General features: G+C 44.5%; 1 protein-coding gene and 1 long non-coding RNA gene across 2 annotated transcripts; both read right to left on the reverse strand.

Annotated features, from left to right (window-relative positions):
- Positions 1-2,775: 2,775 nt before the first annotated feature.
- On the reverse strand, positions 2,776-27,556 carry CHRNB1 (cholinergic receptor nicotinic beta 1 subunit). Its single transcript, XM_085564330.1, has 10 exons — positions 27,472-27,556; positions 24,328-24,443; positions 23,438-23,482; positions 22,382-22,491; positions 17,432-17,540; positions 16,134-16,257; positions 14,833-15,006; positions 10,521-10,744; positions 7,210-7,659; positions 2,776-5,230 (listed from the first exon to the last, which is right to left on the reverse strand). The coding sequence occupies exons 1-10, from the start codon at positions 27,542-27,544 to the stop codon at positions 5,090-5,092; spliced, it is 1,566 nt and encodes a 521-aa protein (XP_085420456.1). The 5' UTR covers positions 27,545-27,556; the 3' UTR covers positions 2,776-5,089.
- On the reverse strand, positions 11,872-14,004 carry LOC146764708 (uncharacterized). Its single transcript, XR_014950694.1, has 3 exons — positions 13,500-14,004; positions 12,425-12,498; positions 11,872-11,937 (listed from the first exon to the last, which is right to left on the reverse strand). It is a non-coding gene; the product is annotated as an uncharacterized LOC146764708 (long non-coding RNA).
- Positions 27,557-27,563: the final 7 nt, after the last annotated feature.

Below are 27,563 nucleotides of genomic sequence, written 5' to 3' on the forward strand. Positions count from 1 at the left end.
TTGCATATATTTTACGTAAATTTTCATATGGTTCACGTATATGTGTGTAAATCTGTATGTAGTTTGCATAAATTTGCATATGTTTTGCATAAATGTACATGTGGCTCACATATATGTGTATAGATCTGCGTGTGTGTTGCATAAATTTGCATATATTTTACATAATTTTTCATACAGTTCACATATATGTGTGTAAATCTGTATGTAGTTTCCATAAATTTGCATATATTTTGCATACATGTACATATGGCTCCCATATATGTGTATAGATCTGCATGTAGTTTGCATAAATTTGCATATATTTTACGTAAGTTTTCATATGGTTCGCATATATGTGTATAGATCTGCATATAGTCTGCATAAACCTACATATGGTTTGCATGTATTTTGCATAAAATTTGCATGATTTTGCATACAATTTACATATATCTGTATAGATCTGCATATAGTTTGCATAAATCTGCGTATGGTCTGCATATGTTTTATATAGGTTTGCATATACTTGCATGGATTTGCGTATTGTCTGCATACGGTTTGCATATTTATATCTGTACGAATTTGCATATGGTTCGCATACAGTTTGCATATATATTTGTATGAATTGGCATATAGTTTGCATAAATTTACATATATATTTGTATGGATTAGCATGTAGTTTGCATAAATTTGCATATATATATATATTTGTATGGATTAGCATATAGTTTGCATATAGTTAATATAGAGTTTGCATTGGGATTGCCGCGAAATTGGGAAATTTAACACCGAAATTTCAACAGCTCGCCCAAAATCTTCACCCAAAATTTCATAAAAAGCTCAAATATTTAACCCCGGAAATTTCAAAAAAATGCGCCCAAAAGTTCGCCCAAAGTTTTTGTTAAAAATTGGAAAATTTTACCCCTGAAATTTCCAAAAGTTTGCCCGAAAATTCACCCAAAATTTTTACGCAAAATTGGAAATTTACCACCCAATTTTCCAAAAAATTCACCCAAAATTTTCACCCTACACTGAAAATTTACCACAGAAATTTCCAAAAAATTTGCCAAAATTTTCACCCAAAATTTACCCCGGAATTCCCAAAAATTCTCACCCAAAATTTTCGCCCAAAATTGAAAATTTAACCCCTGAAATTTCCAGAAATTTGTCTAAAAATTCGCCTAAAATTTTTCACCCAAAATTGAAATATTTACCCCCAATATTTCCAAAAATTCGCCCAAAATTTTTTGTCTTTAATTGAAAAATTTATCCCCGAAATTTCCAAAACTTCACCTAAATTTTCCCAAATTCATCCAAAACTCCTCCCAAAATTCACCCCCAAATTTCACCAAAATCCGCAAAAATTCACCCAAAATTTTCCCCAAATTCCCCCACAAAAGTTCACCGAAAATTCCTCCGCAAAATTCACCCAAATCTGAGAAAATTCCCTCAAAATTCCCCCCAAAATTAACCCCAAATTAAGCATAAATTGACCCCAAAAATCTCCCAAAATTTTCCCCAAAATTCCCAAAACTTCACCCAAAATTCACCCCAAAAAAATCCCAAAAATTCCCCCGAATTTCCCCCAAAATTCACCTAAAATTAACGCAAAATTTTCTCACAAAATTTCCAAAAATTTCAACCAATTTGAGCCCAAATTTCATCAAAGTTAGCAAAAAGGTTCCAAAATTTTCCCCAAATCTCCCCCTAAAACTCAACCCAGAATTCACCCAAAATGCCCCCCAAAAATTCCAAAATTTCCCCCAAACTCCATCAAAATTCCTCCCCAAAAATTCCAAAATTTCCCACAAAATTCCCCACAAAATTTCCCCAAAATTTTTCCCCAATTTTCCCCCAAAATCCCCCTAAATTCCCCCAAAAATCCCCCAATTTTCCCCCAAATGCTCCCAAATTCCCCCAAAATTCCCAAATTCCCAAAAAAATCCCAGAAAATTCTTTCCAAATTCCCCCCACCCCCCAAAATTTCCCCCCAAATTCCTCCAAAATTCTTCCAAATCCCCAAAACTCCCCCCAAAATTTCCCCAAAATCCCAAAAAACCTCCCAAAAATTTAACGGATTCACCCCAAACCCCCCAAAATTCCCAATAAAATCCCCAAAAAACCCCAAAAAACCCCAAAACTCCCCCAAATTTCCCCATTTCCGCCCCTCCCCCCTCCCTCCCCCACCTCGTGCCCCTCCCCGGGGGGGATTTTTGGGGATTTTTTGGGGATTTTTTTGCGATTTTTTGGGTTTTTTTGGGGGATTTTGGAGGAATTTTGGGGCCCCGCGCTCACCCCGGGCCGGCCTCGCTCCCGGTGGGCGCTGGGCAGTGACGTCACCCGCCTCCGCCAATCAGCGCCTCGCCTGGCGGCACGCCGCCCTTAAGCCCCGCCCCTTTTCCGCCATTTTAACCCGGCGCCGTCTCCACGGCAACGGCGCGGCCGCGGTGCATGACGGGAAGGCGAGGCCGGGACGGCGCCGAATCTCCCGCGTTTGTATTTTTTTAATTCTTTTTTTCTTTTTTTATTCGAATTTTTCTCGCCCCGCTCGCCGCGATTCCTCCCGGATTCCATCCCCTCCCCCCCCACCCCCCAAAATCCCCCAAATTTTTGGGGATTTTTTCCGCGCGGGAAATTCCCGGCGTTTGTCGAATTTTTAAACAACGACGGCGGGAATGAACGCGCCGCGGAGGATCATGGGATATATCCCCCCTTATGGCGCAAAGCATCATGGGATATATCCCCCCTTATGGCGCAAAGCATCATGGGATTTATCCCCCCCTAGACTCATGGGACTCATTTGGGGGTTTTAGGATTTATTTGGGAATTTTGGGGATTTTTTGGGTTTTTTTGGGGGGAAATTTTGGGATTTTTTTGGGGGGAATTTTGGGGGGAAATTTTCGGGAATTTTTGGGGTATTTTGGGGGGTTTTTGGGGTATTTTAGGGGATTTTTGGGGAATTTTTTAAAGATTTTTTGGGATTTTTCTGGGAAATTTTGGGGAAATTTTAGGGTTTTTTTGGGGATTTTTGGGGTATTTTGGAAGATTTTTGGGGATGTTTTTGGGAATTTTTTTGGGATATTTTGGGAGTTTTTTTTTGGGGGGGGGGATTTTATAGAATTTTTTTGGGAATTTTTTGGGGATTTTTGGGGGTATTTGGGAAGATTTTTGGGAAATTTTTGGGGATTTTTTTGGGGAATTTTTTTGGAATATTTTGGGAGATTTTGGAGATTTTTTGGTGGATTTTTTGAGGATTTTTTGGGGGGGATTTTTTTGGGGATTTTTGGGAAATTTTTGGGGGAATTTTTGGGGGAATTTTTTGGGGATTTTGGGGGGGTTTTTTTTAGAAATTTTGGGGGTAATTTTGGAGATTTTTTTTTGGAGATTTTTTGGGGGGTTTTTTGGGGATACTTTGGGGATAATTTTGGGATATTTTGGGGCTATTTTGGGGATATTTTTGGGGATAATTTTGGGCTAAATTCCGAATATTTCTGAGATAAATTCCGAATATTTTGGGATATTTTGGGAATATATTTGGGGATATTTTCGGGATATTTTGGGGATATTTTTGGGGATAATTTTGAGCTAAATTCAGAATATTTCTGAGATAAATTCTGAATATTTTGGGATATTTTGGTGATATTTTGGGGATACTTTGGGGATATTTCGGGGATATTTTGGGGATATTTTTGGGGATAATTTTGAGCTAAATTCAGAATATTTCTGAGCTAAATTCTGAATATTTTGGGATATTTTGGTGATATTTTCAGGATATTTTGGGGATATTTTCGGGATACTTTGGGGATATTTTGGGGATATTTTGGGGATATTTTGGGGATATTTTCGGGATATTTTCGGGATATTTTGGGGATATTTTGGGGATATTTTGGGGATATTTTCGGGGTGATTTTGGGCTATTTTTGGGGTGATTTTGGGCAGTTTTGGGTGTTCTCAGGGGAAGGGGGTGTCGGGGGGCCGGTGCAGCGCCGCGTCCAGCCCCGTGGCCAGGGGGACGTTTTGGGGATAAATTCCCAATATTTGGGGATATTTTGGGGATATTTTGGGGATATTTTTGGGGATCATTTTGGGCTAAATTCAGAATATTTCTGAGCTAAATTCCGAATATTTCTGAGATAAATTCTGAATATTTTGGGATATTTTGGTGATATTTTGGTGATATTGTTGGGATATTTCGGGGATATTTTGGGGATATTTTTGGGGATAATTTTGGGCTAAATTCAGAATATTTCTGAGATAAATTCCGAATATTTCTGAGATAAATTCTGAATATTTTGGGATATTTTGGTGATATTTTGGTGATATTGTTGGGATATTTTGGGGATATTTTTGGGGATAATTTTGAGCTAAATTCAGAATATTTCTGAGCTAAATTCAGAATATTTCTGAGCTAAATTCCGAATATTTCGGTATATTTTGGTGATATTTTCAGGATATTTTGGGGATATTTTTGGGTATCATTTTGGGCTAAATTCAGAATATTTCTGAGATAAATTCAGAATATTTCGGGATATTTTGGTGATATTTTCAGGATATTTTGGGGATATTTTGGGGATATTTTGGGGATAATTTGGGGCTATTTTTGGGGTGAATTCAGGCAGTTTTGGGTGCTGTCAGGGGAAGGGGGTGTCGGGGGGCCGGTGCAGCGCCGCGTCCAGCCCCGTGGCCAGGGGGACGTTTTGGGGATAAATTCCCAATATTTGGGGATATTTTGGGGATATTTTTGGTGATACTTTGGGGATAATTTGGGGATATTTTCGGGATATTTTGGGGATACTTTGAGGATAATTTTGGGCTAAATTCCGAATATTTCTGAGATAAATTCTGAATATTTTGGGATATTTTGGTGATATTTTCGGGATATTTTCAGGATATTTTGGGGATATTTTGGGGATATTTTTGGGATATTTTTGGGTATCATTTTGGGCTAAATTCAGAATATTTCTGAGATAAATTCCGAATATTTCTGAGATAAATTCCGTATATTTCGGGATATTTTGGGGATATTTTGGGGATACTTTGGGGATAATTTCAGGATATTTTGGGGATACTTTGGGGCTATTTTTGGGGTGATTTTGGGCAGTTTTGGGTGTTCTCAGGGGAAGGGGGTGTCGGGGGGCCGGTGCAGCGCCGCGTCCAGCCCCGTGGCCAGGGCGCAGCCGCCCGTCAGCGCCAGCAGCGCCCACAGGCAGAGCCGGTCCAGCGCCATGGCCAGGGAGCGCCACTCGTCCTGCGCCTGGAACGGGGCAAAAACACGGGAATTTGGGAAAAACGGGGGAAAATGGGGGAAAAAACGGGGGGAAAAACGGGAAATTGGGAAAAATGGGGGGGAAAAATGGGAATTGGGGAAAAACGGGAATTGGGGAAAAACGGGGAGAGAAAATGGGAATTGGGGGAAAACGGGAGAAAAAACGGGGGAAAAACGGGAATTGGGGGAAAACGGGGGAAAAATGGGAGAAAAAACGGGAATTGGGGAAAAACGGGGAGAAAAATGGGAATTGGGGGAAAACGGGGGGAAAAACGGGGGGAAAACGGGCGGGAAAAAACGGGAATTGGGGAAAAACGGGGGAAAAATGGGAGAAAAAACGGGAATTGGGGAAAAACGGGGGAGGAAAAATGGGAAATTGGGAAAAACGGGGGAGGAAAAATGGGAAACGGGGAAAAACGGGGGGAAAAATGGGAAATGGGGAAAAACGGGGGGAAACGGGGAGAAAAAATGGGAATTGGGGAAAAACGGGGGGAAAAATGGGAAATGGGAGGAAACGGGCGGGAAAAAAAGGGAATTGGGGAAAAACGGGGGGAAAAACGGGAAATGGGGGAAAAACGGGGGAAAAACGGGGAGGAAAACGGGAAATGGGGGAAAAATGGGGGGAAAAACGGGAATTTGGGAAAAACCGGCAGGGAGGGGGGAAACGGGGAGGAAAACGGGGAGAAAAAACAGGAAATGGGGAAAAATGGGGAGAAAATGGGGAAAAATGGGGAGAAAAACGGGGAAATTGGTGAAAACGGGCAGGGAGGGGGGAAACGGGGAGGAAATGGGGAAAAAATGGGGGGAAATGGGAAAAATGGGGAAAAATGGGGAGGGAAAGGGAAACAAATGGGGGGAAAATGCAAAAAAAATGGGGGAAAATGGGGAGAAAATGGGGATAAATGGAAAAAAATGGGGAAATGGGGGGGGAAATGGGAAAAATGGGGAAAATTGGGTGGAAAATGGGGAGAAAATGGGGGAAATGGATAAAAATGAGGGAAAATTGGGTGGAAAATGGGGGAAAATAAAAAATGATGGGGGATTTTGGGTGTATTTTGGGCTGTATTTTGGGTGTATTTCCGGTGTATTTTGGGTGTTTTTCGGGTGTTTTTGGGTGTATTTCGGCTGTATTTTGGGTGGTTTTTGGGCGTATTTCAGGATAGATTTTGGGTGTATTTTGGGTGTATTTTGGGTGTTTTCCAGGTGGATTTCAGGGAATTTTGGGTGTATTTCAGGGGATTTTGGGTGTTTTTTGGGTGTATTTTTGGCCACATTTTGGCCGTATTTTGGCTGTATTTTGGCCGTATTTTGGGTGTATTTTGGCCGTATTTTCAGTGTATTTTGGCCGTATTTTGGCTGTATTTTCAGTGTATTTTGTCTGTATTTTGGGTGTATTTTGGATGTATTTTGGGTGTGTTTTGGCCGTATTTTGGCCATATTTTGGGTGTATTTTGGATGTATTTTGGGTGTATTTTGGATGTATTTTGGGTGTATTTTGGCCACATTTTGGCCGTATTTTGGGTGTATTTTGGCCGTATTTTGGCTGTATTTTCAGTGTATTTTGTCTGTATTTTGGGTGTATTTTGGCCATATTTTGGCTGTATTTTGGCCATATTTTGGGTGTATTTTGGCCGTATTTTGGCCGTATTTTGGGTGTATTTTGGGTGTATTTTGGGTGTATTTTGGGTGTATTTTGGCCGTATTTTGGGTGTATTTTGGGTGTATTTTGGGTGTATTTTGGGTGTATTTTGGCCGTATTTTGACCGTATTTTGGCCATATTTTGGATGTATTTTGGCCGTATTTTGGCCGTATTTTGGCTGTACTTTGGCCATATTTTCGGTGTATTTTGGACATATTTTGGGTGTATTTTGGGATATTTTTGGGGTGTTTTCGGGGTATTTTTGGGGTGTTTCCGGGGTGTTTTTGGGATGTTTTCGGGGCGTTTTCGGGGCGTTTTGTGCCTCACCTGCTGCCGCCGCCGCCGCTCCCGCAGCGCCCGCGCGATCTCGGCCGCCGCCGCCGCCGCCCGCCGCAGCTCCGGGGGGGGCGTGGCCACCGGAAAAGGGGGCGTGGCCACCGGAAAAGGGGGCGTGGCCACCGGAAAAGGGGGCGTGGCCACCGGGAAAGGGGGCGTGGCCAGCCCCGAATGCTGATTGGCCGCTCCGGCGCGGGGCGTGGCCAGCCCTGAATGCTGATTGGTCTCTCCGGCGCGGGGCGTGGCCAGCCCCGAATGCTGATTGGTCGCTCCGGCGCGGGGCGTGGCTTGTTCCGGAGGGGGCGTGGCCAGCTCGGAGGGGGCGGGGCGTCGCAGGAAGTAGACGTCATCGGCGCGAGGGGGCGGGGCCGGAGGGGGGGCGGGGCTTAAGGGGGGGGAGGGGCGGAGGCCCAGCAGGGGGGGGAGGCGCTGGAGGAACAGCTGGGGGGGGAGGGAACGGCGGAATCGACGGAATTCCCGAAAATTCCCACCAGGAAATTCCCCAAAATTCCCACACGAAATTCCCACCCGAAATTCCCGAAAATTCCCACATGAAATTCCCAAAAATTCCCACCCGCAATTCCCAAAATTCCCACCCAAAATTCCAAAAAAATTCCCACACGGAAATTCTCGAAAATTCCCACACGAAATTCCTGAAAATTCCCACATGAAATTCCCGAAAATTCCCACCCAAAATTCCCGGAATTCCCACCCAAAATTCCCGAAAATTCCCACACGAAATTCCCAGAATTCCCACCCAAAATTCCCGTAATTCCCACCCAAAATTCCCGGAATTCCCACATGAAATTCCCGAAAATTCCCACACGAAATTCCTGAAAATTCCCACATGAAATTCCCAAAAATTCCCACCCAAAATTCCCAAAATTCCCACCCAAAATTCCCGAAAATTCCCACAAGAAATTCCCGAAAATTCCCACCCGAAATTCCCGGAATTCCCACCCGAATTTCCCAAAATTCCCATCCGAAATTCCCAAATATTCCCACCCGAAATTCCCGAAAATTCCCACCCGAAATTCCCGGAATTCCCGCCCGAAATTCCCGAAAATTCCCACATGAAATTCTCGAAAATTCCCACACGAAATTCCTGAAAATTCCCACATGAAATTCCCAAAAATTCCCACCTGAAATTCCCAAAATTCCCACCCGAAATTCCCGAAAATTCCCACATGAAATTCCCGAAAATTCCCACACGAAATTCCCAAAAATTCCCACACGAAATTCCTGAAAATTCCCACAGGAAATTCCCGAAAATTCCCACACGAATTTCCCAAAATTCCCACCCAAAATTCAAAAAAAATTCCCAGAATTCCCAAAAATTTACACCTGAAATTCCCAAAATTCCCACACAAAATTCCCAAATATTCCCACCCAAATTTCCAAAATTCCCACCCGAAATTCCCAAAAAATCCCACCCGAAATTCCCGAAAATTCCCATCCAAAATTCCCAAAAATCCCCACACAAAATTCCCGGAATTCCCACCCAAAATTCCCGGAAATTCCCACCTGAAATTCCCGAAAATTCCCACCCGAAATTCCCGAAAATTCCCACATGAAATTCCCGAAAATTCCCACCCGAAATTCCAAAAAATCCCCAGAATTCCCAAAAATTTACACCTGAAATTCCCAAAATTCCCACCCAAAATTCCCAAATATTCCCACCCAAAATTCCCGAAAATTCCCACCCGAAATTCCCGGAATTCCCACCCGAAATTCCCGAAAATTCCCACCCAAATTTCCAAAATTCCCACAAGAAATTCCCGAAAATTCCCACCCAAAATTCCCGAAAATTCCCACCCGAAATTCCCAAAATTCCCACCTAAAATTCCAAAAAATTCCCAGAATTCCCAAAAATTTACACCTGAAATTCCGAAAATTCCCACCCAAAATTCCCAAATATTCCCACCCGAAATTCCCGAAATTCCCAAAAATTTACACACGGCATTCCCAAAACTCCCAGAAATTCCCACCCAAAATTCCCAAAAATTCCCACTCAAAATTCCCGAAAATTCCCACGCAAAATTCCTGAAATTTCAAAAAATTCCCACCTGAAATTCCCAAAATTCCCGAAATTCCCACCTGGAAATTCCCCGAAATTCCCACCCAAAATTCCCACCGGGATAACCCAAAATTCCCAACCAAAATTCCCACAGAGAAATTGCCGAAATTCCAAAAAATTCCCTCCCGGAAATTCCCCAAAATTCCCAAAATTCCAGAAACTCACGCCCAGAAATTCATGAAATTCCCAAATATTCCCACCCGAAATCTCCGCCTGGAAATTCCCAAAATTCTAAAAATTCCTGTCTGGAAATTCCCAAAATTTTCTGGGTCTATTTTGACCATTTTTGGGTCCATTTCGGCCATTTTGGGGTCGATTTCAGCCATTTTGGGGTCGATTTCAGCCATTTTTGGGTCGATTTCAGCCATTTTTGGGTCGATTTCGGCCATTTTTGGGTCCATTTTGGCCATTTTTGGGTCGATTTCAGCCATTTTTGGGTCGATTTCGGCCATTTTTTGCCCTATTTCGATCATTTTTTTGGGGATTTTTTCGGGATTTTCTGCCATTTTGGGCCCCCCTCACCTGTCGCGCCCACCTGGGCAGGTGATGGGTGCCAGGTGAGCGGTGGTGCAGGTTGAGCTGTGCCAGGTGTGTTTTGACCCATTTTTGGCCCTATTTCAGCCATTTTTTGCCCTATTTCGATCATTTTTTTTGGGATTTTTTCGGGATTTTTTGCCATTTTGGGTCCCCCCTCACCTGTCTCGCCCAGCCGGGCAGGTGATGCGTCCCAGGTGAGCGCTGGTGCAGGTTGAGCTGTGCCAGGTGTGTTTTGACCCATTTTTGGCTCTATTTCGGCCATTTTTGGCTCTATTTCGATCATTTTTTTGGGATTTTTTTGGGATTTTTTGCCATTTTGGGTCCCCCCTCACCTGTCGTGCCCACCTGGGCAGGTGATGCGTCCCAGGTGAGCGCTGGTGCAGATTGGGCTGTTCCAGGTGTGTTTTGACCCATTTTTGGCTCTATCTCGGCCATTTTTTGCCCTATTTCGATCATTTTTTTGGGATTTTTTTGGGATTTTTTGCGTTTCTGGATTCCCCCAGGTGCGCCCCTCCCCTGTCTCACCCACCCGGGCAGGTGATGCGTCCCAGGTGAGCGCTGGTGCAGGTTGAGCTGTGCCACCTGTGCCAGGTGCGTTTTGACCCATTTTTACCCATTTTTTGCCCTATTTCGGCCATTTTTTTGGGGATTTTTTCGGGATTTTTTGCGTTTCCGGGTCCCCCCTCACCTGTCTCGCCCAGCCGGGCAGGTGATGCGTCCCAGGTGAGCGGTGGTGCAGGTTGAGCACGCCGACGCTGAGCGCCACCACCAGCGCCAGCAGCACCAAGGTGACCGTCAGGTATCGGCCGATGAGCGGCACCTGCAGCGACGTGGCCGGAACCTTGTCGGCCAGGAGCAGCAGGAACACGGTCAAGGTGAGCAGGGCGAACAGCGACAGCGACATCTTCTCACCTGGACAGGTGAGACACACACAGGTGAGACAGGTGAGACACAGGTAATGGACAGGTGAGGTCACCTGGACAGGTGAGACACGGACAGGAGCAGCAGGAACACGGTCAAGGTGAGCAGGGCGAACAGCGACAGCGACATCTTCTCACCTGGACAGGTGAGACATGGACAGGTGAGACAGGTGAGATCAATAATGGGACAGGTGAGGTCACCTGGGCAGGTGGGACACAGGTGAGACAGGTGGGACACAGGTAATGGACAGGTGAGCTCACCTGGACAGGTGAGATCAATAATGGGACAGGTGAGCTCACCTGGACAGGTGGGACACAGGTAATGGACAGGTGAGGTCACCTGGGCAGGTTAAACACGGACAGGAGCAGCAGGAACACGGTCAAGGTGAGCAGGGCGAACAGTGACAGCGACATCTTCTCACCTGGACAGGTGAGACACGCACAGGTGAGCTCACCTGGACAGGTGAGATCAATAATGGGACAGGTGAGGTCACCTGGGCAGGTGGGACATGGACAGGAGCAGCAGGAACACGGTCAAGGTGAGCAGGGCGAACAGCGACAGCGACATCTTCTCACCTGGGCAGGTGAGACACGGACAGGTGAGACAGGTGAGACACAGGTAATGGACAGGTGAGGTCACCTGGACAGGTGGGACACGGACAGGTGAGACAGGTGAGATCAATAATGGGACAGGTGAGCTCACCTGGACAGGTGAGATCAGTAATGGGACAGGTGAGGTCACCTGGACAGGTGAGATCAATAATGGGACAGGTGAGGTCACCTGGACAGGTTAAACACGGACAGGAGCAGCAGGAACACGGTCAAGGTGAGCAGGGCGAACAGCGACAGCGACATCTTCTCACCTGGGCAGGTGAGACACGCACAGGTGAGCTCACCTGGACAGGTGAGACACAGGTGAGGTCACCTGGACAGGTGAGACATGGACAGGTGAGCTCACCTGGACAGGTGGGACACAGGTAATGGACAGGTGAGGTCACCTGGGCAGGTGGGACATGGACAGGTGAGACAGGTGAGATCAATAATGGGACAGGTGAGATCAATAATGGGACAGGTGAGATCAATAATGGGACAGGTGAGGTCACCTGGGCAGGTGAGACACGGCCAGGAGCAGCAGGAACACGGTCAAGGTGAGCAGAGCAAACAGCGACAGCGACATCTTCTCACCTGGACAGGTGAGACACACACAGGTGAGCTCACCTGGACAGGTGGGACACAGGTAATGGACAGGTGAGGTCACCTGGACAGGTGGGACACAGACAGGTGAGACAGGTGGGACACAGGTAATGGACAGGTGAGGTCACCTGGACAGGTGAGACAGGTGAGACATGGACAGGTGAGATCAATAATGGCACAGGTGGGACACGGACAGGTGAGACACACGTATGACACACACGTGACACAGGTGGGACACAGGTGAGCTCACCTGGACAGGTGGGACACAGGTGAGACATGGACAGGTGAGACCAATGATGGGACAGGTGGGACACAGGTGAGCTCACCTGGACAGGTGAGACACGGACAGGTGAGACACACATGACACACACGTGACACAGGTGGGACACAGGTGAGCTCACCTGGACAGGTGAGACACGGACAGGTGAGACACACGTATGACACACACGTGACACAGGTGAGACACAGGTGAGCTCACCTGGACAGGTGGGACAGGGACAGGTGGGACCCAGCCCAATTTTTGGGTTCAATCCTGGGGATTTTGGGTCTCTCCTGTCAATTTGGGGGGGAAATTTTCCCCAATTTTTGAGGATCAATTTTCCCAATTTTTGGGACAATTCCCCCAATTTTTGGGTTCAATTCCCCCAATTTTTGAGGATCAATTTTCCCATTTTTTGGGTTCAATTCCTTCAATTTTTGAGTGAAATTTTCCCAATTTTTGGGTTCAATTCCCCCAATTTTTGAGTTCAATTTTCCCATTTTTTGGGTTCAATTCCTTCAATTTTTGAGTGAAATTTTTCCAATTTTCGGGGACAATTCCCCCATTTTTTGGGTTCAATTCCCCCAATTTTTGAGGAACAATTTTCCCAATTTTTGAGGAACAATTTTCTCAATTTTTGGGTTCAATTCCCCCAATTTTTGAGTGAAATTTTCCCAATTTTTGAGGAACAATTCCCCCAATTTTTGAGGAACAATTTTCCCAATTTTTGAGGAACAATTTTCTCAATTTTTGGGTTCAATTCCTCCAATTTTTGGGTGAAATTTTCCAAATTTTTGAGGGAACAATTCCCCCAATTTTTGGGTTCAATTCCCCCAATTTTTGAGTGAATTTTTTTCCATTTTTGAGGAACAATTTTCCCAATTTTTTGGGACAATATTCTCAATTTTTGAGGAACAATTTTCCCAGTTTTTGAGGAACAATTCCCCCAATTTTTGATGGAAATTTTCCCAATTTTTGGGGACAATATTCTCCATTTTTGGGCACAATATTCTCAATTTTTGAGTGAAAATTTCTATATTTTTGGGTACACTTTTCCCAATTCTTGAGGGAATTTTTCCCAATCTTTGAGGCCAATATTCTCAATTTTTGGGCACAATATTCTCAATTTTTGGGCACAATATTCTGAATTTTCGGGCACAATATTCCCAATTTTCCCCCGAATTTTCCCCAATTTTTCCCCAATTTTTTCCCGAATTTTCCCCAATTTTTCCCCAATTTTCGGGGCCCGATCCGCCGGATTTTTGGGCTGAATTCCGAGGATTTTGGGGCTCACCGGCGTCGGGGGGCAGGTGGAAGACGCCCACGGCCAGGGACAATTTCCCAATTTTGGAGGGAAATTTTCCCAATTTTGAGGAACAATTTTCCCAATTTTTGGGTTCAATTCCCCCAATTTTTGAGGAACAATTTTCCCAATTTTTGAGGAACAATTTTCTCAATTTTTGGGTTCAATTCCTCCAATTTTTGGGTGAAAATTTCCAAATTTTTGAGGGAACAATTCCCACAATTTTTGGGTTCAATTCCCCCAATTTTTGAGTGAAATTTTCCCAATTTTTGAGGAAAAATTTTTTCCGATTTTCGGGGACAATTTCCCCAAGTTTTGAGGAACAATTTTCCCAGTTTTTGAGTGAAAATTTTCCCAATTTTTGAGGAACAACTTTCCCAATCTTTGAGTGCAATATTCTCAATTTTTGGGGCACAATATTCTCAATTTCTGAGGCCAATATTCTCAATTTTTGGGGCCAATATTCTCAATTTTTGGGGACAATATTCTGAATTTTTGGGGACAATATTCTCAATTTTTGGGCACAATATTCTCAATTTTTGGGGACAATATTCTGACTTTTTGGGCACAATATTCCCATTTTTTCCCCTAATTTTCCCCAATTTTTTCCCAATTTTTTCCCGAATTTTCCCCAATTTTTCCCCAGTTTTCGGGGCCCGATCCGCCGGATTTTTGGGCTGAATTCGGAGGATTTTGGGGCTCACCGGCGTCGGGGGGCAGGTGGAAGACGCCCACGGCCAGGGACAATTTCCCAATTTTGGAGGGAAATTTTCCCAATTTTGAGGAACAATTTTCCCAATTTTTGGGTTCAATTCCCCCAATTTTTGAGTGAAATTTTCCCAATTTTTGAGAAACATTTCTTTCCGATTTTTGGGTTCAATTCCCCCAATTTTTGAGGGAACAATTCCCCCAATTTTTGGGACAATATTCTCAATTTTTGAGGAACAATTTTCCCAGTTTTTGAGGAACAATTCCCCCAATTTTTGAGTGAAACTTTCCCAATTTTTGGGGACAATATTCTCCATTTTTGGGCACAATTTTCTCAATTTTTGAGTGAAAATTTCTATATTTTTGGGTACACTTTTCCCAATTTTTGAGGGAATTTTTCCCAATCTTTGAGGCCAATATTCTCAATTTTTGGGCACAATATTCTCAATTTTTGGGGAAAATATTCTGAATTTTCGGGCACAATATTCCCATTTTTTCCCCGAATTTTCCCCAATTTTCCCCCAATTTTTTCCCGAATTTTCCCCAATTTTTCCCCAATTTTCGGGGCCCGATCCGCCGGATTTTTGGGCTGAATTCCGAGGATTTTGGGGCTCACCGGCGTCGGGGGGCAGGTGGAAGACGCCCACGGCCAGCAGCGTGGTGAGCACGCACGGCGCCAGCACCGTGGCCAGGTAGAAGAGCGGCTTCCGCCGCAGCACCAGGTGGAACGCCACGCCCGCCGCGCCCCAGGCGCCGCCCGAGCGGTGCACGAGGCTCCACTGCCCGTTCTCTGGGGGGAAAAATCCCGAAATAATCCAAAACCACAAAAAAAACCCCGAAAAAATCCAAAAAACGGCAAAAAACCCGGTCAAAATCCGCCCGGGAACGGCCGAAATCCGCCCCAAAATCCACCCCAAAATCCACCCCAAAATCCACCCCAAAATCCACCTGAGAAACCCCAAAATCCACCCCAAAACCCACCTGAGAAACTCAAAAAACCCCAAAATAAAAAAACACACCCAAAATGCCCCAAAAAAACTTTTAAAAAAACCCCCAAAAATCCCCCAAAAAATCACCCAAAACACCCCGCCAAAACCCCGGTCAAAACCCACCCAGGAAACCCCAAAATCCACCCCAAAATCCACCCCAAAATTCACTTGAGAACCTCAAAAAACACAAAAAACCCCACCAAAAAACCCCAAAAAAATCACCAAAAAACCCCCAAAAATCCAAAAATTACCCAAAAGAATCCAAAAAACCCCCAAAAAATGGCAAAAACCCCAAAATATCCACCCGGGAGCCCCAGGCGCCGCCCGAGCGGTGCACGAGGCTCCACTGCCCGTTCTCTGGGGGGAAAAATGGGAAAAATCCCGAAATAATCCAAAAACACAAAAAAACCCCCGAAAAAATCCAAAAAACGGCCAAAAAACGGCAAAAAACCCGGTCAGAATCCGCCCGGGAACGGCTGAAATTCGCCCCAAAATCCACCCCCAAATCCACCTGAGAAACTCAAAAAAACCCAAAATAAACACACCAAAAATGCCCAAAAAAACCCCCAAAAATCCCGAAAAAAATGCCAAAAAAAATTTTAAAAATCCCCCAAAAAATCTCCCAAAAATCCTCCAAAAACCCCTAAAAAATCCTCCAAGAATCCCAAAAAATCCCCCACAAAATTGTCCCAAATTTCCCCAAATCCCGAATTTTCCCAAAATCCCGCGATTTTGCCCCAAAACCGACCCTGGAAGTCGGGGGGCAGTGCCGCCCCCGGCCCCCAAAAACCCCCCAAAAACCCCCTAAAAAACCCTAAAAAACCCCAAAAAAACCCCAAAAACCCGCACAAATCCGCTCCAAATTTTCCCCAAAAATCCCAAAATCCCGAATTTTCCCAAAATCCCGCGATTTCCCCCCAAAACCGACCCTGGAAGTCGGGGGGCAGCGCCGCCCGCGCCGCCCCCGGCCGCAGCCGCAGCTCGGCGGCGCCGTAGGAGCCGGAGCGGAAACGCAACGAGCAGTTCTGCCAATCGAAGGGGAAGTGCGACACCTGCGGGCCCAAAAAGCCCCGAATTCACCCCAAAATTCACCCCAAAAATCCGGGCGGAAACAGCCCCACCCCCCCTCGGGCAGAAATGGCCCAAAAACCCCGAAAAAATCCCAAAAATTCACCGCAAAATGGCTGAAAAACCCCCCAAAATTCACCCCAAAGTCCCCCTGAATTCACCCCAAAATCTGCCCCAAAATCCCCCAAAATTTATCCCAAAATCTCCAGAATTTACCCCAAAATCCAGAGGGAAACGTCCCGGCTCTTCTGAGCCCAGAACGGCCCAAAAAAACCCCCAAAATCTGCCCCAAAAAGGCCAAAATTCACCCCAGAATCAACCCCTAAATCCACCCCAAATAAATCCCAAAATCCCCCAAAATTTATCCCAAAATTTACCCCAAATTCACCCCAAAATCCCCCAATTTCCCCAAAATTCCCCCAAATTCCCCAAATTCCCCCCTAAACCCTCCCAAAATCCCCCAAATTTGCCCCAAATCCCCCCAAATTCCCAAACTCCCCCCCAAATCCCCCAAAATCTCCCCAAATTTCCCTGAAATTTTCCCAAATCCCCCAAATTTCCCCAAAATTCCCCCAAATCTCCCCAAAATCCCCAAATTCCCCCAAATTTCACCCAAATTCCCCCAAACTTCCCCCCAAATCCCCCAAAATCCCCCCAATTTCTCCAAAATCCCCCAAATTGCCCCACGCTTCCCCAAATTTCACCCAAATTCCCACAAAATCCCCCCAAAATTCCCAAATCCCCCCAAATTCACCCCAAATCCCCCAATTTTCCCAGAAATTTTCCCAAAATCCCCCAAATTTCCCCCAAAATCCCCCAAATTTCCCCCAAAATCCCCCAAATTTCCCCCCAAATCCCCCAAAATTCACCCAAATTTCACCCAAAATCCCCCAAATTTCACCCAAATTCACCCAATTTTTCCCGAATTTTCCCAATTTTCCCAAAATCGTCGGAATTTTCCCCAATTTCACCCGGATGGGGCAGCGGCTGCGCAGCAGGGCCAGGGGTCTGTCCCCAGATCCCCCAAATTCACCCCAAAATCACCCAAATTTCACCCAAAATCCCCCAAATTTCAGCCAAATTTCACCCAAATTTCACCCAATTTTTCCCGAATTTTCCCCAATTTTCCCAATTTTCCCAAAATTCCCGGAATTTCACCCGGATGGGGCAGCGGCTGCGCAGCAGGGCCGGGGCTCTCCAGGTGACGGCGCCGTCGGGGGCGACGCTGGCCCGAACCCCGAGGGACACCCCGAACTCGCCGTCGTTGCTGCGGGCGCCCAAAAACACCCAAAAATCAGAATTCTCACCCAAAAATCAGAATTCTCACCCAAAAAAACCCAAAAATCAGAGTTCTCGCCCAAAAACACCAAAAAAATCAGAATTCTCACCCAAAAAATCAGAGTTCTCACCCAAAAAAACCCCAAAAATCAGAATTCTCACCCAAAAAAATACCAAAAATCAGAGTTCTCACCCAAAATACCAAAAAATCAGAGTTCTCGCCCAAAAACACCCAAAAATCAAAATTCTCACCCAAAAAATCAGAGTTCTCTACCCAAAAAATACCAAAAATCAGAATTCTCACCCAAAAATCAGAATTCTCACCCAAAAAAAAATACCCAAAAATCAGAATTCTCACCCAAAAAAATACAAAAAAATCAGAATTCTCGCCCAAAAACACCCAAAAATCAGAATTCTCACCCAAAAAAATACCAAAAATCAGAATTCGCACCCAAAAAAACCCAAAAATCAGAGTTCTCGCCCAAAAACACCAAAAAAATCAGAATTCGCATCCAAAAATCAGAATTCGCACCCAAAAACACCCAAAAATCAGAATTCGCACCCAAAAAAACCCAAAAATCAGAGTTCTCTACCCAAAAACACCCAAAAATCAGAATTCTCACCCAAAAAAATACAAAAATCAGAATTCTCACCCAAAAATCAGAATTCTCACCCAAAAACACCCAAAAATCAGAATTCTCACCCGAAAAAACCCAAAAATCAGAGTTCTCACCCAAAAATCAGAGTTCTCACCCAAAAACACCCAAAAATCAGAATTCTCACCCGAAAAAACCCAAAAATCAGAGTTCTCACCCAAAAATCAGAATTCTCACCCAAAAACACCCAAAAATCAGAATTCTCACCCAAAAAAATACAAAAAAATCAGAATTCTCACCCAAAAAAACCCAAAAATCAGAGTTCTCTACCCAAAAACACCCAAAATTCAGAGTTCTCACCCCAAAAACACCAAAAAATCAAAATTCTCACCCAAAAACACCCAAAAGTCAGAGTTCTCGCCCAAAAAACCCCAAAAATCAGAATTCTCACCCAAAAAATACCAAAAAATCAGAATTCTCACCCAAAAAACCCCAAAAATCAAAATTCTCACCCAAAAACACCCAAAAATCAGAATTCTCACCCAAAAAATACCCAAAAATCAGAATTCTCACCCAAAAATCAGAATTCTCACCCAAAAACACCCAAAAATCAGAGTTCTCACCCAAAAAAATACAAAAAAATCAGAATTCTCGCCCAAAAACACCCAAAAATCAGAATTCTCACCCAAAAAAACCCCAAAAGTCAGAGTTCTCGCCCAAAAAAACCCAAAAATCAAAATTCTCACCCAAAAAATCAGAGTTCTCACCCAAAAAAAAACCAAAAAATCAGAGTTCTCCCCAAAAAAACCCAAAAATCAGAATTCTCACCCAAAAAACCCCAAAAATCAGAGTTCTCACCCAAAAAATACCAAAAATCAGAATTCTCACAGAAAAAAACCCAAAAATCAGAATTCTCACCCAAAAAATAACAAAAAATCAGAGTTCTCAACGAAAAACACCCAAAAATCAGAATTCTCGCCCAAAAAATACCAAAAATCAGAGTTCTCACCCAAAAACACCCAAAAATCAGAGTTCTCGCCCAAAAAATACCAAAAATCAGAATTCTCACCCAAAAAAAACCAAAACCCCCAAAAAAACCCAAAAAATCCCCAAAAATGCCCCAAAAAATCCCCCCCCAAAATTCCCAAATAATCCCAAAAAAATTCTCCAAAAAATCCCAAAAAATCCCTAAAATTCCCCAAAAAATCACCAAAAAATGGCCCCAAAAATTCCCCAAAAAATCCCAAAAAATTCCCCAAAAATTCCCCAAAAATTCCCCAAAAAAATCCCAAAAAAATCCCCAAAAATTCCCCAAAAATTCCCCAAAAATTCCCAAAAATTCCCAAAAATTCCCCCAAAAAATCACCAAAAAATGGCCCAAAATGGCCGAAAATGGCCCCAAAAATTCCCAAAAAATTCCCCAAAAATTCCCAAAAATTCCCAAAAATTCCCGAATGCCGTACTTGTTGTCCAGCCCCACATCTGGCAGCCAGATGTGCCCAAAAATGCCCCAAAAAATCCCAAAAATCCCAAAAAATCACCAAAAAATGGCTCAAAATGGCCGAAAATGGCCCAAAAAAATTCCAAAAAATCCCAAAAAAATCCCAAAAATTCCCAAAAATTCCGGAATCCCGTACTTGTTGTCCAGCCCCACATCTGGCAGCCAGATGTGCCCAAAAATGCCCCAAAAATTCCCAAAAATTCCGGAATCCCGTACTTGTTGTCCAGCCCCACATCTGGCAGCCAGATGTGCCCAAAAATCCCCAAAAATTGCAAAAAATGACCAAAAAATGGCACAAAATGGCCGAAAATGGCCCCAAAAAATCCCAAAAAATTCCCAAAAAATTCCCAAAAATTCCCGGAATTCCCGAATGCCGTACTTGTTGTCGAGTCCCACATCTGGCAGCCAGATGTGCCCAAAAATCACCCAAAAATCCCCAAAAATCACCACAAAATCCCCAAAAAATGGCCCAAAATGGCCGAAAATGGCCCCAAAAATTCCCAAAAAATTCCCCAAAATCCCCAAAAATTCCCAAAAATTCCCGAATCCGGTACTTGTTGTCCGGCCCCACATCTGGCAGCCAGATGTGCCCAAAAATCCCCCAAAAATACCCAAAAATCCCCAAAAATCCCCAAAAAATCCCCAAAAATGCCCCAAAAATGGCCCAAAATGGCCGAAAATGGCCCAAAAAAATTCCAAAAAATTCCAAAAAGTTCCCAAAAAATTCCCAAAAAATTCCCTAAAAATTCCCAAAAATTCCCAAAAATTCCCGAATGCCGTACTTGTTGTCCAGCCCCACATCTGGCAGCCAGATGTGCCCAAAAATCCCCCAAAAATCCAAAAAAATCCCCCAAAAATGGACTAAAATGGCCGAAAATGGCCCCAAAAATTCCCAAAAATTCCCAAAAATTCCCAAAATTTCCCAAAAATTCCCAAAAATTCCCAAAATTTCCCGAATCCCGTACTTGTTGTCCAGCCCCACATCTGGCAGCCAGATGTGCCCAAAAATCCCCCAAAAATAAAAAAAAATCCCAAAAAATCACCAAAAAATCCCCAAAAATGCCCCAAAAATGGCCCCAAAAATTCCCAAAAAAATCCCCAAAAATTCCCGAATCCCGTACTTGTTGTCCAGCCCCACATCTGGCAGCCAGATGTGCCCAAAAATCCCCCAAAAAATCCAAAAAATCACCCAAAAATCCCCAAAAATCCCCAAAAATCCCCCAAAAATGGCCCAAAATGGCCCTAAAAATTCCCAAAAAATTCCCAAAAATTCCCAAAAATTCCCGAATGCCGTACTTGTTGTCGAGTCCCACATCTGGCAGCCAGATGTGCCCAAAAATCCTCCAAAAATTCCCCAAAAATCCCAAAAAATCCCAAAAAATCAACAAAAAATGGCCCCAAATGGCCGAAAATGGCCCCAAAAATTCCCCAAAAATTCCCAAAAATTCCCAAAAATTCCCGAAAATTCCCGAATTCTGGAATCCCGTACTTGTTGTCCAGCCCCACATCTGGCAGCCAGATGTGCCCAAAAATCCCCAAAAATCCCCAAAAATCCCCAAAAATCCCCCAAAAATGGCCCAAACTGGCCGAAAATGGCCCCAAAAATTCCCAAAAAATTCCCAAAAAATTCCCAAAAATTCCCAAAATTTCCCGAATGCCGTACTTGTTGTCCAGCCCCACATCTGGCAGCCAGATGTGCCCAAAAATCCCCAAAAATCCCCCAAAAATCCCCCAAAAATCCCAAAAAATCACCAAAAAATCACCAAAAAATGGCCCAAAATGGCCGAAAATGGCCCCAAAAATTCCCAAAAAATTCCCAAAAAAATCCCCAAAAATTCCCGAAAATCCCCAAAAATTCCCGAATGCCGTACTTGTTGTCCAGCCCCACATCTGGCAGCCAGATGTGCCCAAAAATCCCCCAAAAAATCCAAAAAAATCACCCAAAAATTCCCCAAAAATTCCCCAAAAAAATCCCCAAAAATTCCCCAAAAATTCCCAAAAATTCCCAAAAATTCCCGGAATTCCGGAATGCCGTACTTGTTGTCCAGCCCCACATCTGGCAGCCAGATGTGCCCAAAAATCCCCCAAAAAATCCCAAAAATCCCAAAAAATCACCAAAAAATCGCCCAAAATGGCCGAAAATGGCCCCAAAAATTCCCAAAAAATTCCCCAAAATCCCCAAAAATTCCCAAAAATTCCCGGAATTCTGGAATCCCGTACTTGTTGTCGAGTCCCACATCTGGCAGCCAGATGTGCCCAAAAATCCTCCAAAAATCCCCCAAAAATCCCAAAAAATCCCAAAAAATCAACAAAAAATGGCCCCAAATGGCCGAAAATGGCCCCAAAAATTCCCCAAAAATTCCCCAAAAATTCCCAAAAATTCCCAAAAATTCCCGAATGCCGTACTTGTTGTCCAGCCCCACATCTGGCAGCCAGATGTGCCCAAAAATCCCCAAAAATTGCAAAAAATGACCCAAAAATGGCCCAAAATGGCCGAAAATGGCCCCAAAAATTCCCAAAAAAATCCCAAAAAATTCCCAAAAATTCCCAAAAATTCCCGAATCCCGTACTTGTTGTCCAGCCCCACATCTGGCAGCCAGATGTGCCCAAAAATCACCCAAAAAATCCCAAAAATCACCAAAAAATGGACTAAAATGGCTGAAAATGGCCCCAAAAATTCCCAAAAAATTCCCAAAAATTCCCAAAAATTCCCGGAATTCCCGAATGCCGTACTTGTTGTCCAGCCCCACATCTGGCAGCCAGATGTGCTGCGCCGGCAGCCGCAGCGCCGCCACCCCTGGGTGCTGCCGGGGGTCCCAGGCCAGGCGGGGGTCGCGCCAGCTCTGGGGAGAAATCCCAAAAAACGCCCAAAATCGCCCCAAATTCCAGCCCCAAATCCCAAATTCCAGCCCGAAATCCCAAATTCCGGCCCCAAATCCCAAATTCCCCAAATTCCGGCCCCAAATCCCAAATTCCCCAAATTCCGGCCCGAAATCCCAAATTCCGGCCCCAAATCCCAAATTCCCCAAATTCCAGCCCGAAATCCCAAATTCCCCAAATTCCGGCCCGAAATCCCAAATTCCAGCCCGAAATCCCAAATTCCCCAAATTCCGGCCCGAAACCCCAAATTCCCCAAATTCCCAACCCGAATTCCCAAAAATCCATCCCCGAAAATCCCAAATTCTCCAAAATTCCGAACCCAAAAATCCCAAATTCTCCAAATTCCAAACCCAAAAAATTCCCAAATTTACCCCAAATTCCAGCCCAAAAATCCCAAATTCCCAAAATTCCAAACCCAAAAATCCCAAATTCTTCAAAATTCCCAACCCGAAAATCCCAAATTCTCCAAAATTCCAAACCCAAAAAATTCCCAAATTTACCCCAAATTCCCAACCCAAAAATCCCAAATTCCCCAAAATTCCCAACCCCAATCCCTGAAAATCCACCCCCAAATTCCCAAAAATCCAACCCAAAATCCCCAAATTACCCCAAATTCCACCCAAAAAATTCCCAAAATTACCCAAATTCCAGCCCAAAATCCCAAATTCTCCAAAATTCCCAACCCAAAAATCCCAAATTCCCAAAATTCCAAACCCAAAAATCCCAAATTCTCCAAAATTCCAAACCCAAAAATCCCAAATTCTCCAAAATTCGACCCCAAATTCCCAAAAATCCACCCCAAAACCCCCAAATTTTCCCAAATTTTCCAACATCTCCCGAATTTTCCCAGATTTTCCCAAATCTGCCCCAAATCCACCCAAATTTTCCCGAATTCTCCCGAATTCCCACCAGGTTCAGGTAAACTTTCGTCGTCATCTCCTCGTTCTTCTCATCCTGGAAAATTTGGGAATTTTGGGGAATTTTGGGGATTTTTGGGACCCCCCGGAGCCTCCCCCACCCAAAACCCCAAAAGAAACCCAAAAATCACCCCAAAATTCCCAAAAATCCCAAAATTCACCAAATTCCCCCAAATTTCCCCCAAAATCCCCGGAATTCCCCCCAAATTCCCAAATTTCCCCCAAACCCCCCCAAATCCCACCCCAAAATTCCCGAATTTCCCTCAAATCCCCGGAATCCCCCCCAAAATTCCCGGATTTTCCTGAAATCCCTGGAATTCGCCCCAAATTCCTGAATTTTCCCAAAACCCCCCAAATTCACCCTAAAATTCCCGAATTTCCCCCAAAATCCCCCAAAATTCCTGGATTTCCCCCAAAATCCCTGAATTTTCCCGAAATCCCCGGAATTCCCCCCAAATCCCATTTTCCCCAAAATCCCATTTTTCCCCAAATCCCGAATTTTCCCAAAATCCCGGGAATTCGCCCCAAATCCCATTTTCCCAAAATCCCCGTTATTCCCCCCAAATCCCATTTTTCCCAAATCCCATTTTTCCCAAAATCCCGGGAATTCCCCCCAAATCCCATTTTTCCCAAAATCCCCAAAATCCCCAGAATTCCCCCCAAATCCCATTTTTCCCAAAATCCCCGAATTTTCCCAAAATCCCCAAAATCCCCGAATTTTCCCGAAATCCCTGTTATCCCCCCCAAATCCCATTTTTCCCAAAATCCCCAGATTTTCCAAAAATCCCTGGAATTCCCCCCAAATCCCATTTTCCCCAAAATCCCCAGAATTCCCGAATTTTCCCAAATTCCCGGGAATTCTCCCCAAATCCAGTCCCGTACCAGCCCCAGCAGCTGCGCCAGCTCCAGCCCCAGCGTCACCAGCACGGGGCCGCCCCCGGGGACCCCCGGCCGCACCCCGGCCCGGTACCCGGCCGGCAGCGGCCCCGCGGAGCGGCCTGGGTCATTAATTAATTAATTATGTTAATTAGCAGCCCTTCATTAGCGATAATTAACCAAAAAACCAAAAAAAACCCAAAAAAATGGGATAAACGGGGTTAAATCCGCAATAAACGGAATGAACCCGGCCCGGTACCCGGCCGGTACCGGCCCCGCGGAGCGGCCTGGGGCATTAATTAATTAATTATGTTAATGAGCAGCCCTTCATTAGCGATAATTAACCAAAAAACCCAAAAAAACCCAAAAAAATGGGATAAACGGGGTGAAATCCGCAATAAACGGAATGAACCCGGCCCGGTACCCGGCCGGCAGCGGCCCCGCGGAGCGGCCTGGGTCATTAATTAATTAATTATGTTAATGAGCAGCCCTTCATTAGCGATAATTAACCAAAAAAACAAAAAAAAACCCAAAAAAATGGAATAAACGGGGTTAAATCCGCAAGAAACGGAATGAACCCGGCCCGGCACCGGCCCCGAGGCCTGCCCTGGGTCATTAATTAATTAATTATGTTAATTAGCAGCCCTTCATTAGCGATAATTAACCAAAAAACCAAAAAAAACCCCAAAAAAATGGAATAAACGGGGTTAAATCCGCAATAAACGGAATGAACCCGGCCCGGTACCCGGCCGGCACCGGCCCCGCGGCGCGGCCTGCCTCATTAATTAATTAATTATGTTAATTAGCGGGCCTTCATTAGCGATAATTAACCAAAAAACCAAAAAAAAACCCAAAAAAATGGAATAAACGGGGTTAAATCCGCAATAAACGGAATGAACCCGGCCCGGTACCGGCCCCGCGGAGCGGCCTGGGGCATTAATTAATTAATTATGTTAATGAGCAGCCCTTCATTAGCGATAATTAACCAAAAAACCCAAAAAAACCCAAAAAAAATGGGATAAACGGGGTTAAATCCGCAATAAACGGAATTTTGGGGGCCCGGGAGGTGCCAGGCTCCGGGGTGGGGGTAATTAATTAATTTTGTTAATGAGAAGATGTTAATTAGCGCTAATTAACCCAAAAAAACCCAAAAAAAATGGAATAAAGGGAGCGAAATCCCCAAATAAACGGAATTTTAGGGGAATTTTGGGGAATTTTGGGAATTTTGAGGGAGAATTTTGGGGGAATTTTGGAGGAATTTTGGTAAAATTTTGGGGGAATTTTGGGGGAATTTTGGGGGAATTTTGGGGGAATTTTGGTAAAATTTGGGGGAATTTTGGGCTGAATTTTGGGGGGAATTTGGAAGAAATTTGGGGAATTTTTTGGGAGATTTTTGGGAAATTTGGGCTGAATTTTGGGGAATTTTGGGGCGAATTTTGGGGGAATTTTGTGGGGATTTTGGGCGGAATTTTGGGAAAATTTTAGGGGTTTTTTTAGGGAATTTTTGCGGGTTCCCGGGGGGAATTTTGGGGAATTTTTGGGGGGATTTTGGGAGGAATTTTGGGGATTTTTTGGGGGGTCCTGTGGGAATTTTTAGGGAATTTTTGGGGGGTCCCGGGGGGGATTTTTTGGGGGAATTTTGGGGAATTTTCGCGGGAATTTTGGGGAAATTTCGGGGGATTTTTTAGGGAATTTTGGGGAAATTTTTGGTGGGAATTTTGGAGGGAATTTTGGGGAAATTTTGGGGGATTTTTTGGAAGGGGTCCCGGGGGATTTTTGGGGTTTTTTTTTTAGGGAATTTTTGGTGGGAATTTTGGGGGGAATTTTTAGGGAATTTGGGGGGGATTTTGAGGGAATTTTGGGCTGAATTTTGGGGGATTTTGGGGAAATTTTGGGGAATTTTCGGGGGGATTTTGGGGGGAATTTTCAGGGGGATTTTGAGGGAATTTGGGGGGACTTTTTAGGGAATTTTTGGGGAGGGATATTGGGGGAATTTTAAGGGGGATTTTGGGGGAATTTTGGGTGGAATATTTGGAGAAATTTTGGGTGAATTTTGGGGAATTTCGGGAGGATTTTCGGGGGGATTTTGAGGGAATTTGGGGGGAATTTTGGGTAAATTTTTGGGGAAATTTTGGGGAAATTTCGGGGTGATTTTGAGTTGATTTTGGGGAATTTCGGAGGGATTTTCTGGGGAATTCTGGGGAAATTTCGGGGGGATTTTTTTCGGGAATTTCAGGGGAATTTTGGGGGGAATTTTGGGGAATTTCGGGGTGATTTTGAGTTGATTTTGGGGAATTTCGGAGGGATTTTCTGGGGAATTCTGGGGAAATTTCGGGGGGAATTTTGGGGGAATTTCGGGGGGATTTTTTTAGGGAATTTTAGGGGAATTTTGGGGTGAATTTGGGGGAATTTGGGGGTGATTTTGAGTTGATTTTGGGGAATTTCGGAGGGATTTTCTGGGGAATTCCGGGGAAATTTCGGGGGGATTTGGGGTGAATTTCGGGGGGATTTTTTTAGGGAATTTCAGGGGAATTTTGGGGTGAATTTAGGGGAATTTGGGGGTGATTTCGAGTTGATTTTGGGGAATTTCGGAGGGATTTTCTGGGGAATTCTGGGGAAATTTCGGGGGGATTTGGGGGGAATTTCGGGGGGATTTTTTTCGGGAATTTTAGGGGAATTTTGGGGTGAATTTTGGGGGAAATTTCGAGGTGATTTTGAGTTGATTTTGGGGAATTTCGGAGGGATTTTGTGGGGAATTTTTGGAGAAATTTTGGGTGAATTTTGGGGTGAATTTCGGGGGGATTTTTTTAGGGAATTTTAGGGGAATTTTGGGGTGAATTTTGGGGGAAATTTCGGGGTGATTTCGAGTTGATTTTGGGGAATTTCGGAGGGATTTTCTGGGGAATTCTGGGGAAATTTCGGGGGGATTTTTTTAGGGAATTTCAGGGGAATTTTGGGGTGAATTTTGGGGGAAATTTCGGGGTGATTTTGAGTTGATTTTGGGGAATTTCGGAGGGATTTTCTGGGGAATTCTGGGGAAATTTCGGGGGGATTTTTTTCGGGAATTTTTAGGGAATTTCAGGGGAATTTTGGGGTGAATTTGGGGGAATTTGGGGGTGATTTTTGGGGGTCTCGCGGGGGTCGCGGTACCGGGCTCCGGCGGGACGAGGAGGAGGAGGAGGAAGGAGCCGAGGAAGGCCCGGGGGGCTCCGAGCGCCGCCATGGCCGCAGTGGGGGAGGGG

The sequence above is a fragment of the Lonchura striata genome, chromosome 32 (assembly GCF_050655825.1).
Source record: "Lonchura striata isolate lonStrDom1 chromosome 32, ASM5065582v1, whole genome shotgun sequence".
NCBI classification, from domain to species: Eukaryota; Metazoa; Chordata; class Aves; order Passeriformes; family Estrildidae; genus Lonchura; species Lonchura striata.

Bases quoted from the DNA above. Each gene is read 5' to 3' on its own strand.
- CHRNB1 (XM_085564330.1), bottom strand. From the start codon at position 27,544: ATGGCGGCGCTCGGAGCCCCCCGGGCCTTCCTCGGCTCCTTCCTCCTC. The intron at 17,541-22,381 runs GTACGGCATTCG...GGGCGCCCGCAG, and splicing joins GATGTGGGGCTGGACAACAA to CAACGACGGCGAGTTCGGGG. The intron at 16,258-17,431 runs GTGAAATTCCGG...TTGGGCCCGCAG, and splicing joins GCAGCCGCTGCCCCATCCGG to GTGTCGCACTTCCCCTTCGA.